A 12,028-nucleotide genomic window follows, 5' to 3' on the forward strand; every position below is an offset into this window, starting at 1 on the left:
CAGTCAGCACTGATTTTGCCCAGTGACTTAGCAGTTCTGTACAAGGTAGACTAACCTCTTTATTTTAAACCTGAACAGGTAGAATTCTTTGAGCCCTTTTGGGACAGTGGAGAGCCCAGGGCTGGGGAGAAGGGTGCCCGAGGCTGGAGAGCGTGGATGCAGCAGCAGGAGCGGGGCGGCTGGGTGGTCGTCAGCCCAGGTAAGGCGCCTGTCAGTTGAGATGCTCCGCCTTTTCCTTCCAGAATTTGTTTTCACGTCTTCATGGGTTATTTGTTCGTAGGTGTGAGCTATTTATCAGTAGCTTAAGAACACTGTGCAAACATCAAAGTGTCAAAAACTCATGAAGTAACTGACCTGGGAGAAAGACTGTTTCTTCCCTTTAGAGATTTTAAAGCAGTTGACTGCCATCCCCTCCTTTAGTCCATACACTCTGAGGGTTGAATTTCTTTCCAGAGGAAGTAATTTTCATTTTTCCTTTTGTAGGTTGATTCTGATTAGTAATTTTGTTACTAATCCCCTGCTCTCCCTCCTCCCATTTTTGTGTGTGTTTAAGACTGTCTTTTTGTTTTCTTGGCAGTGTACAGACCAACAGATTATTTGAAAAATACTTGCCTTTTTACGAATACTATAAAATAATTATTAACTAGCATTTATACAGTAGTCATTCTAAGTGACTCCAAAGTATTTTCCAGATTTGTACTCTTCAAGACAGCATTGACCAACAGAAATATAATTCAAGTCACATATGTAACTTCACATTTTCTGGTAGTCACGTTAAAAAAGTGAAAAGAAAGAGGTGAAATTAATTTTGATAATGTATTTTGTTTAACCTAGTATATCAGAACATTAACATTTCAACATGTAATCAATTTAAACAAATTAATGAGATATTTTGCCTTCTTTTTTTTCCATACAAAGACTTTGACATCTCGTGTGTATTTTATACTTACAGCACGTCTCAATTCAGACCAGCCACTTTCAGGTGCTTGATAGCCTCACACTATGGCTACTGAATTGGACAGTGCAGCTCTCAGCTATTCAGGAATTGCTTCACTTTCTGGTTTTGTTGAAAGTGTGAGGGGGAGAGAGCTCAGACTCAGCCAGCCTCTTCTCACAGGTGTGACCTTTCTGGGCCTTGGTTTCTTCATCCACAGCATGGAAGCTTTGGATTAGCTAAGGTCTGCGTGGCAGCGCAGAGCTCCAGGCCAGGTGGCATCCCCGCCTCCACTAAGGCAGGTGGGGTGGTGGGACCGTCAGGTATTTGGGGTGACTCTGCTCTGGGCAGCGCTGTCTGGTGATGGTCATGCCTCACCTGGGCTGTCAAAGGCTCAGCTGTTTTGACTTCTCTTGAGTGTCCTTTCCTAAAAGAACTGGAACTGTTCTTCAGGCTGACCTCAGTGGTTTCATATATGAAAACAATAACCTGCAGGGAAAAATGGAAGTAGGTGTTGCACTTTGAGCCACTGAGTCTGCAAGACCACATGAAGAGTTACGAAAATAGGTCTTTGGGTAATAAATCTTTCTCTGAGTGACCGACTCAGCATGGTTCTGTGTTTTCAGCTTGTTTTTGTTTGTTTCTATGTTTTGTGAATGAGCAAGACTCTTAGACTGCATGGTATGTATGTTCTAAAGTTTACCATATTCTGCAATTCTATGAGGATAGAGTTCTCATAGCAGTGTCCAGAGACCAAGTTAACATTACTTCTCTGATAAATGTCCAAATGTCTAATCGTCACTCATAATCAGATGTAAAGTAATTTTCTCAGAAAGGTAACCCCAGTGCTGAAACCTTGATTTTTAGTATCAAGTTAGGGACATGTGTTGGTGCTAATATTCCTGCAAAGTTTCCATTATAGAGAATCTTCTACTGAATTCAGTGAATTTCTTTCTAATGAATATAATGGGAGTACGCAAAACCCCAGCAGCATCAGGAGAAAGGTTAAAAGATTCTTGTTTTCAGAAAACTAGTGGATAGCTATTTTTGGTTTTGTTTTATTTTTAAGTTTTTGGTTCATCATGACAGGGTTGGCATCTAGAGAGTGGCTGGTGTTTCTCATTGATTCTGAAGTACTTCTTCATACATTACAACTTATTTCTTCTTGCTTACCCTCACTTCCTGTTAGGCTGTGATTGTTACGTATATACATCTGTCCACAACCATGTAACTCTTTGAATTACTGATGTAATAAATTCTGGTATCTAAGTCTGATGTGTAACTCACAGGGGTAATTTCTCTTATAGTAAGTTTCTCAGCGTGATTAAAGGATTACTTCAAATGTAGACCTTTAGAAGAAGGTGATAAATAGTTAAATTTGTTTTCTTCTTTGAGGAATTCAGAAGAGCATTGGGTAGAATATTGGGTTTAAAATGCTGGTACACGTATCATGCATTTCGATTTTTTGAGATTTTTGCTTGTTATTTATTTTGAAATACTTATAGACTCACAAGAAGTTTGGGGAAAAAATACACAGGGAGGTTTGTGCACCCTTCACCCAGCTCCCCACAGTGGTAGTGCTGCAGACAGTAGCACAGCCAGGAAATCGATGCTGGTACAATCCACAGAGTTCATTCAGATTTCACTGGTTTGACAGGCACTCGTCTTTGCCTGTGTTTGTTTCGTACTTTACGGCTTTACCACATGTGCAGCTTCACGTAACCACAATCAAGATACAGAACCACTGCATCGCCACAGGGCCCCCTATGCTGTACCTTTCTTGCCATGCCTCCTCCCCGCTCCCCCCACTCCTACCACTGATCTGTTCTCCATGTCTATTATTATATTACCGTGTTATTTCACCTATGTTTATATAAATGGGATCATAGGGCATGTAACTTTTCAACATTTTTTATTGTAAAACACACACAAACTTTACCATCTTAACTATTTTTAAGTGTACAGTTCAGTGACATTAATTACATTCAGACACTTGTGCGACCATCATCACCTCTATCCATCTCCTCAACTTTTTCATCTTCTCCAGCTGCAACTCTATATCCATTAAGTATTAACTCTCCATTCCTCTCCTCTGTCCCTAGCCCCTGACAGCCACCACTCTACTTTCTGTCTCTATGAATTTGACTACTTTAAGAACGTCATATAAGTGAAATCATTCAATATTTGTTGTTTTGTGATTGCTTATTTCACTTAGTATAATGTCTTCAAAGTTCATACAATATGAAGCACGTGTCCATATTTCTTTGCTTTTTGAGGCTGAATAATTTTACATTGTATGTACACACCACATTTTATTTCTCTCTCCATCTGTGGATGGACACTTGGATTGCTTCAGCTTTTGGCAGTTGTGAATAATACTGCTGTGAACGTGGATACACAAATACCTGTTGGAGTCCCTGCTTTCAGTTCTTTGGGGTCTATACCCGGAAGTGGAATTGCCGGATCATGTGGTAGTTCTGTGTTTAATTTTTTGAGGATCCATCACACTGTTTTCCACATCAGCTGCACCATTTTACATCCCCACCACCAATGCACGAGGGTTCCAGTTTCTTCACATCCTCACTAACAGTTGTTTTCTGTGTAACTTTTTAAGATTGGCTTTTACTCAGCAGAATTCCCCTGAGATCCGTCCATACTGTTGCATGTGTCAGCAGTTTCTTCATATTTATTGCTTAGCGGTGCCCATGGCATAGATGTACCACAGTTTGTTTCTCTATTCACCCTCTGTAGGACATTTGGATAGTTGCCAGTTTTTGGGTATTACGAATAAAACTGCTGTGGGCATTAATGTATAGGTTTTTGTGTGAACATAGGTTTTCATTTTTCTGGGATCAGCACCAGGAATACAATTTCTGGGTCTTATGGTAAGTGCATTTTAGTTTTATAAGAAACCGCCAAACTGTTTTCTGGGTGGCTGCACCATTTTACATACTCTGTTTGTTTATTTTTAAATATTGAACTTTACAGAAGACTCAGACTTTTTTCCTTTCCTATTCTGCATGTTCAGAGTTAGGAAACAAAAGTGAAATAAAGTATAGGATATCTTGACTTCTTTTTTAAAAAAAAGTGAACATGTGTCATAATCATAGGGCCACTGGCTAAAAATTCTGATGGCTTAAGAAAATCTAAAGCAATGCTCTCATTAAATGTCATTTAGCATTCTAGAAGTGTGTTGTACAATACAGTAGCCACTAGTGACACGTGGCTATTTTAATTAAAATTAGTTAAAATGAAATCAAATTTAAAATTCAGTTATTCTACCAGCTACATTTCAAGTGCCCAGTAAGTCACTTGTAGCTGGAAGCTATCATATTACTCAGCACAGAACTGGAACACTTTCGGCATCACAGAAAATTCCTCTGGGCAGTGCTGTCCTAAATATGTGTCATTCCCATTTTAATTGCTGTGATAGCATTAGCAGTCATCTTATTTCACCGGCTAACCTGCCGTTTTTTTCTGGGAACCTGAGTGACTATGGGAGAGTCTGTAAATGCCACTGAGTGTCCCAGAAGGCTGGGCCTGGGTCTTACCTTGGCCTTCCAGGTGCCCACCCCTGTAGCTGGCACAAGCAGGTAGATTTAAGTGTTGATGGTGGCTTTATTTGCTGGTTAGGTGTGCTAGAAGTTTGATTCTTGCCTAGATGATGACGATGATGAACCAGAAGACGACGACCAGGAAATTAAAGATAAGACTCTGCCCAGGTGGCAGATCTGGCTTGCTGCTGAGCGCTCCCGAGACCACAGACACTGGCGGCCGTGGCGCCCTGAGAAGACCAAGAAGCAGGCGGAGGAAGACTGTGAGGACCCAGAGAGGCAGGTGAGCGCCACGCCCCCCGCGGGGTCTTTGCTCTGCCCCCGTTCCCGTTGGGGTTTGGCTCCCCGGAGGAGTCTGCTGGGCTTTCTGGGCACCTGCCTGGCTTGGGAGGTTCTAGCCTGCTCCTGCTTACGGAAACTCCCCTCTTTCCCGGAAACCGGGGAGGCTTTCACTGGCTGTGAGTGATGGGGGAGCATCGAGGCACTCAGCCTGATAGTTCTTGTCCCCGAGGAGGAGGGTCGGCTCTGGTGGTCACCCTTCTGGAGATTGTCTTCCAGGTTATTCAGTTAATTTTTCACACGGAAGCCTGGGGGCTCAGGGTTTAAAAGCATGGAGTCACTGTCCTAGATTCTTCAACTGTGTCCACTTTCCCCACCCTACTCTTGGATCCTTAAAGATGTGTGGGTGGGTGTGACTCCGGAAGACAAGAGGGACAGGAGTGTAGAGGCCGTGTTGGGACGGTGGGTGTCCAGCTCATCTTGCTGGGGAGGAAGTAGCATCTCTTGGGCACCTGTGCTCTCCAGGCACTCAGGTTACCTCCCTCACGGCTGTTGCATGGCTTGGCGCCTGCTACTCTGTGCCCAGTGGCCAGCAGCTTTGGAAGTTTTACATTAAACGAAAGGAAGAGATTCTATTTTGATACCTGGAATTGAGCCACTTTGACAAGATACCAAGTACAGTCGACCCTTAAACAACGGGGTTAGGGGCACTGACTCCCCCGAGCAATTGAAAATCCGAGTATAACTTTGCAGTCAGCCCTCCGCATCCGTGGTTCCACAGCTGCGGATTCAACCAGCCACGGGTCACGGGGTCCTGTGGGACATGTTTAGTGAAAAAATCCGTGTGTAAGTGGACCCGCCCAGTTCAAACCCGTGCTGTTCAAGGGTCTACTGTGTGCTGCTTGGCATGTGACAGGTCACAAGTACAGTCTGAGAGGTTTTACAGCAGCAAAGGCTCCTGAGCTTTGACCTGCCTGCTCCCTGCAAAACACGTGCCGTAAGAGTGGAGACTTTGCCTGTTTCCGTCACTGCTGCGTCACCAGTGCCTGGACGAAGCTTGCCCAGTGGTGAGCGCTCCATTAATAGTCCTGGATGTGGGCAGTATTTATTTGATGCCAGAGCCTCGGCTCCAGGCAGAGGGATCAGCACGAGTGAAGGAACCAGAGGGCGGGGATGTTCGAGGAGTGGCCAGAATGAGAAAACAGCACTGGGAGGAAGGACGGGGGGTGGCCTCTGGGCAGGGGGGAAGGGCCAGCGCCCGGGGGAACCGCTGCTTACGCGGTGACCGTCCGTCGTGTGGCGAGCCTGCCCGTGAGGGCCCCGACCCGCCGAGCTGAAGTTTTCAGGCAGAGTGGGTGGGCTCGGTCTTTGGTGTCTGATGGCTTTACAGAGTTCATGGTCACCCTTCAGAAGTTAGTTCTCAAGGCTCAGCAGTTTGGCGGTTTCCCGGAAGCCCATTTCTGGAGCAAACTACTGCCGCAAGCGATTTCTTAGATTTTTTTTCTCTAGTCAAAGCCTGGAGGAGAAAAAGCTTTCTGATTAGTGATGGTTTTGATGAGCTGAGTCCCAGGTAGTGCACTTTTATTGTGCTCGTGTTTTGATTTCCTCTTTGCTGAGGGCCACAGAGACCAGTCAGATAAGCAGGACCTGAGACGCAGTGTAGTCCCCGTGGCCTTACGTTTTACAGTTACTACGTGAAGTCAGCTACAAACAGTTACAGTCAGTATTAGGCTCTTACAGTTGCTTTCAGCATGGTCTGTTGCTCCTGCAGTTTCCTTTTTACTGTGCTGCTGTTTGTGTATTTTTTAGCATATTTTTCATTTCCTGAAGCAATTTTATACAAAGAAACCACAAAGTAGTAAAGCTCTTCTATCTTAAAATAAAAATTTTTCACAATTGTAACTTATCAAAGTAACTAGAAAAGCAATTTTGTGTGTTCTCAGAAGTGAATGTAAAAAAAAAGAAGTGAATGTGATTTTAGATTTCCTGTGAATCCGTTAGGAGACTGAAAGTTTCCGCTTTGGTGTCCCCTCCTGTGGAGGATTCCCAGGACGTGTGAGATGCTGCCGGCGCTGCAGGACCCCTGGCACTCACCCTCTTGCCCTCAGCTTGCCTTGGGAGGCCTCTAGCTTTTTTGCGTCTTGCAGACAACCTAGCTCTTGTCTGTTTAAAATTTAATTTGAATAATGTTGACTCGTTAAGTATATCCCTATAAAAAGAATTGTGGAAAAAATTGTGAAGGCTTTTTTGTTTGTTGCATTTGGTCACTTGATTTTGTCTTTGTTGCAGGTGTTGTTTGATGATATTGGACAGTCTCTGATCCGACTTTCCAGCCCGGATCTTCAGTTTCAGCTGATTGCAGCCTTTCTGCAGTTCTTGGGTGTGCCTTCCGGCTTCAGCCCTCCGGCCTCCTGCCTCTATCTGGCCATGGATGAAAACAGCATCTTTGACAACGGACTTTATGATGAAAAGCCCTTGACTTTTCTCAACCTTTCATTTTCTGGCGTCAGCTGTGTTGGACGCACAGACCAGCTGGGTTGCCGGCACTGGACCAGGGGTCACAGTCGAGAGGGCGAGGAGTTCATCCGCAGCATCTTCCACCTCGTGATGCCTTTGTTTTCAGGCGAGGAGAGGTCTGAGCTCTGCTTCTCCTGGTTACGGTACGAGATTGCAAAGGTAACTCCGGCCTCCTCGCCCCTGTGTGAGGACCTCATTTCCCGTCGCTGTTTGTCAGGGGGATGGCCAGGCTCTTGGTGTTCTTCAGGGCTCTGGGCCACAGCACCACCGGGTGTGTGGCTGCCCCTTCTGAGGGGCCACGGGGAAGAGGAGGAAGGTGGGAGTGAGTCCAGCGCGTCAGTGACGGGAGCTGTTTGTTGTGTTGACTCTTTATTACCAGATGTCTGTGATCATGTGAGCAGTTAGTGTTAAGGACCAAGCTTAAGCTTAAGCCAGGTTAGAGCATTTAGGGGCTTATTAAAATAGATGAAATAAGCTACTTACTTATGCTGCTCTTCAGTATCTGCTAGAAGTTCGTCTAGGGTTGACTCCTCTGCCCTCTGCTGGCCACCGGTTAGTATTGAATTATAAAACCCAAAGTTCTGATGCTTTAATTGCAGGTTGCACACACCAGGCTGTATGTATTATTAAAATAGTGCCTGGGGGCTTCCCTGGTGGCACAGTGGTTGAGAGTCCACCTGCCGATGCAGGGGACACGGGTTCGTGCCCCGGTCCGGGAGGATCCCACATGTTGCGGAGTGGCTGGGCCCGTGAGCCATGGCCGCTGAGCCTGCACGTCCGGAGCCTGTGCTCCGCAACGGGAGAGGCCGCAACAGTGAGAGGCCCGCGTACTGCAAAAAAAAAAAAAAAAAAAGTGCCTGGTAAAATTTGGTGGTCATCTATCTTTGGAGAAGAACACATGGAGTATATAAGCCTTCTTTGTAGGGTTTCAGGTGGAAAACTAGATGTGTTCGTTTTGGGGCTCCTGTGGCCCTGGTGGAATCCTGATTTGTTTCTCAGAGAGCCTAAGTGTTTAGCAGACACGTGATAAAGGAAGGCAGTGGGGACGCCTTGTGTGGCTTTCTGCAGCTGACGGTACAAAGGGATGTCGTTAATATCACAGAGCACTTGGAATCATTCTTTTCTTTTTACCTTTAGGTCGTTTGGTGTCTGCACACTAAAAACAAGAAGAGATTAAAATCACAAGGAAAGAACTGCAAAAAACTAGCCAAGAATCTCCTTAAGGAGCCAGACAACCGCAACAATTTTTGCCTATGGAAGCAGTATGCGCATCTGGAGTGGTTGCTCGGCAACACGGAGGACGCCAGAAGAGTTTTCGATACAGCACTGGGCATGGCAGGGAGCGGAGGACTGAAGGACCGTGAGCTGTGTGAGCTCGGTCTCCTCTACGCCGAGCTGGAGGTGGAGCTGTTGCCGGACGTGAGAGGGGCCGCCCCAGACCGAGCCATTCACGTACTGACCAGACTGACTGAGAATGGGGCCTACGGGCCCTACGCCGGGCAAGTCTTGGCCGTTCACATTTTGAAAGCTCGGAAGGCTTATGAACACGCGCTGCAGGACTGTTTGGGGGAGAGCTGTGTCTCCGATCCAGCTCCCGCCGACTCCTTTAGCCGCCTGGTTAGCCTGGTTAAATGCTTTATGCTCTTCCAGTATTTGACCATAGGGATCGACGCCGCTGTGCGGATATATGAGCAGGTATTTGCAAAACACAAGGTCTCTGTTTCCGCAGAGGGCCCTGGTCTGGAGAGCAGTGCCAGCCCCCCGAGCCTGAGCAGGGTTCTTGAGGCCGTCACCCTGATGCACACGAGCCTGCTCAGATTCCACATGAAAGTCGCCGTCTACCCTCTGGCTCCTCTGCGAGAGGCTCTCTCGGAGGCTTTAAAGTTGTATCCGGACAACCAGGTTCTTTGGAGGTCGTATGTACTGATTCAGAGTAAGTCCCACAGTGCCAGTAAGACCAGAAGATTCTTCGATGTGATCACCAGGTCTGCCAAAGCCTTGGAGCCGTGGTTGTTCGCAATTGAAGCTGAGAAAATGAGGAAAAGACTAGTGGAAACTGTGCAGAGGTAATTACAGAGCATCTTGTCCGTGTGTCCAGAAAGCTTTACGCAGTGCTTGCTGTGTTCCCACCACCCACTCGGCCTCCAGAATACAGAAGTGAATGCGGCCCGGGCCTGGAACGCCTGCCAGGGGGTTTCTCTGTGTTGTAGAAAAACATGGTGAAAAAGGAATAAGAGACTTGCAAGTAGCAACACCTTTTGTCAGAGGCTCCTGTGGCTGTCTCCCTAGGCCTTGCTTTTTGGGATCCCTGAGCATTGCTTGTGGTGCATGAGTGGTGACTGCCAGGTCTTCAGGTGTCTGAGAAGGTGTAGTAAAAGCATGGGGGTAAGAGCACAGGCTCTGGAGTTGGAATCTGGAATCAAATCCCAGCTCTTAGCAGCTGTGTGATCTTAGACAAGTCAGTTCATGTCTCCAGTAGGTTCCCCCTTCTGTAAAATGGGAATAAAGACCTGCCTCAGAGGGTTGCTGGGAAGGGTGAGTACCGAGCACAAAGAGAGTGCAGACTAATTACTAGCCTCTGTTATTATTACTGATGATAACAGTGTCATGTTTTAAATGGTTTTGGGGTTTTTTTTGGATACAGTATTTTATATCTGAAGGTTAAACGACAGGCTTGGGAACATATTGGCTTAGGCATTGTTGTTCCTTCCAGAAGCTTTGTTGTTACTTCACTCTGACCTTAGAAATCGAGTGTTCAGAATTGCCTTTGAATAGTATTTCTTTCTTTTTTTTATATAAATTATTTTTAACTTTTATTTCCTTCCTTTCTTTCTTTTCCTTCCTTCCTTCCTTCCTCCCTCCCTCCCTCCCTCCCTCCCTCTCTTCCTTCTTTCTGCATTGGGTCTTCGTTGCCGCACGCGGGCTTTCTCTAGTTTCATTGCGGTGTGCGGGCTTCTCACTGTGGTGGCTTCTCTTGTTGCAGAGCACAGGCACTAGGTGCGCGGGCTTCAGTAGTTGTGGCTCGTGGGCTCTAGAGTGCAGGCTCAGTAGCTGTGGTGCAAGGGCTTAGTGGCTCCACGGCACGTGGGATCTTCCCGGACCAGGGATTGAACCCATGTCCCCTGCATGGGCTGGCAAATTCTTAACCCCTGAGCCACCAGGGAGGTCCAGAATAGTATCTCAGTTTACTTGTTTTTTTACTTCTTCCATCAGGATTTTATTCACTCTACTTTCAACTGAAAGGTCTTTCTTTCCCATACAGTAAAATTTGCACTCTGCTGATGAAAGGGTAGGTTTTCCTTAGGAAACAGAGAAGCAGGGAGTTTCTGTGCCTTCTGGGCAGACCCAGTGTGGTGGAGACACCACAGCACCCTGGACTCTGGCTTCCTCTGGCCCTGGAGGAGCCACATCATACTATATCCTGCACCCCCGTGTCCCCAGACCTGGGCGCAGTACTGCCTCCGACGTGCTCAGATCCACTTGTCGCTGACGTCTGCTGTCACTGACGTATCTCTTCCCACTGCAACGTAGGTGTGGGAAGTTGTCTTGGAGTTACACGAGCTTTTGTCTTGCAGGGTAGATGGTAGAGAGGTCTACGCCACCATTCCCGAGACCGGCCTGACGCATCGGATCAGAGCCCTGTTTGAAAATGCGATGCGGAGTGACTACGGCAGCCAGTGCCCTTTACTGTGGAGGATGTATTTGAATTTTTTGGTAAGAAAAGATGTGGAGTTTTTGTGTTTATGCAGAGCTCTGCTTTCTCCTTCGTAAGTGAGCGGTGTGGGTGTCCAGCAGCCCGCACCCCTCTCAGCCTTGCCTCATCCTGTGGGTGTCCTGGTGGGATGACGTCAGGTCCCTCAGGACGTGGGAGGGGTCACAAGTTGCCTTTTCAACTGGGGCCTTTGGTAGAATGGTAGCGAGGAGTGATGCCTGGGCTGTTCACTGCAGCAGAATGTCATGTGGCTTTCTCCTAGTTGACTTTGTTGAGTCAACAACTTGCAAATGGTCTAAGAGCTTTCATTTGAAAGAGACCTAAATTTGTTGCCCTTCTGCTTCTAAGAATTTCCAGGTCCTGATTCTGTTTTGTTACTAAAAGATAAGATTCAATCTGGAATGTGGTTTTTAAAATAGACCTTTCCAAAGCAACTTTGTCTTTACTTAAAAGTACCACGATGATTGAATATGGTGAGAGGCCATTTAGTTTTGTTAATGTGTTGTGCAGGCTGAAAGGTGGTTCCTGGGCTTCATTCCTGGAGTCTTGAACTGTCTTTGCCTTTGCTTAAAGGCTTGGCATTGGGCTGAGCCTCCTTTACTATAATATATCTACTGCTAAGTTGCATGCTTTTTTTTCTTTTTTTTTCTTTTTTTTTTTTTGCGGTACGCGGGCCTCTCACTGTTGTGGCCTCTCCGTTGTGGAGCACAGGCTCCAGACTCGCAGGCTCAGCAGCCGTGGCTCACAGGCCCAGCCGCTCCACGGCATGTGGGATCCTCCCAGACCAAGGCACAAACCCGTGTCCCCTGCATCGGCAGGCGGACTCTCAACCACTGCGCCACCAGGGAAGCCCTGCATGCTTTTTTAGAAACAGTCTTCTAGGCCACTTGAGTGTTGTTTAGCTCAAGGCTGTTGAATCATATCAGAGTGACCGCCATTGAATATTGTACCTTTCAGAAGCCAGAAGTGACCTTCCTGAAAAAAGATAAACATGTATCTCTCTGATTGTTTCCATAGGATAATTTCTCAGAA

The 12,028-nt window shown here is 46.5% G+C and overlaps 1 protein-coding gene across 1 annotated transcript in view; it reads left to right on the forward strand.

The window, feature by feature from the left end:
- NRDE2 (NRDE-2, necessary for RNA interference, domain containing) overlaps positions 1-12,028 on the forward strand; it is a 48,796-nt gene that overhangs the window by 33,385 nt on the left and 3,383 nt on the right. Inside the window, exons 8-12 of the mRNA XM_060095734.1 lie at positions 79-199; positions 4,596-4,771; positions 7,057-7,443; positions 8,422-9,350; positions 10,860-10,998. Of these exons, the coding sequence (XP_059951717.1) occupies positions 79-199; positions 4,596-4,771; positions 7,057-7,443; positions 8,422-9,350; positions 10,860-10,998 (1,752 nt within the window). The remainder of the gene's footprint in view (positions 1-78; positions 200-4,595; positions 4,772-7,056; positions 7,444-8,421; positions 9,351-10,859; positions 10,999-12,028) is intronic.

The sequence above is a fragment of the Mesoplodon densirostris genome, chromosome 4 (genome assembly GCF_025265405.1).
Source record: "Mesoplodon densirostris isolate mMesDen1 chromosome 4, mMesDen1 primary haplotype, whole genome shotgun sequence".
Taxonomy (NCBI): Eukaryota; Metazoa; Chordata; class Mammalia; order Artiodactyla; family Ziphiidae; genus Mesoplodon; species Mesoplodon densirostris.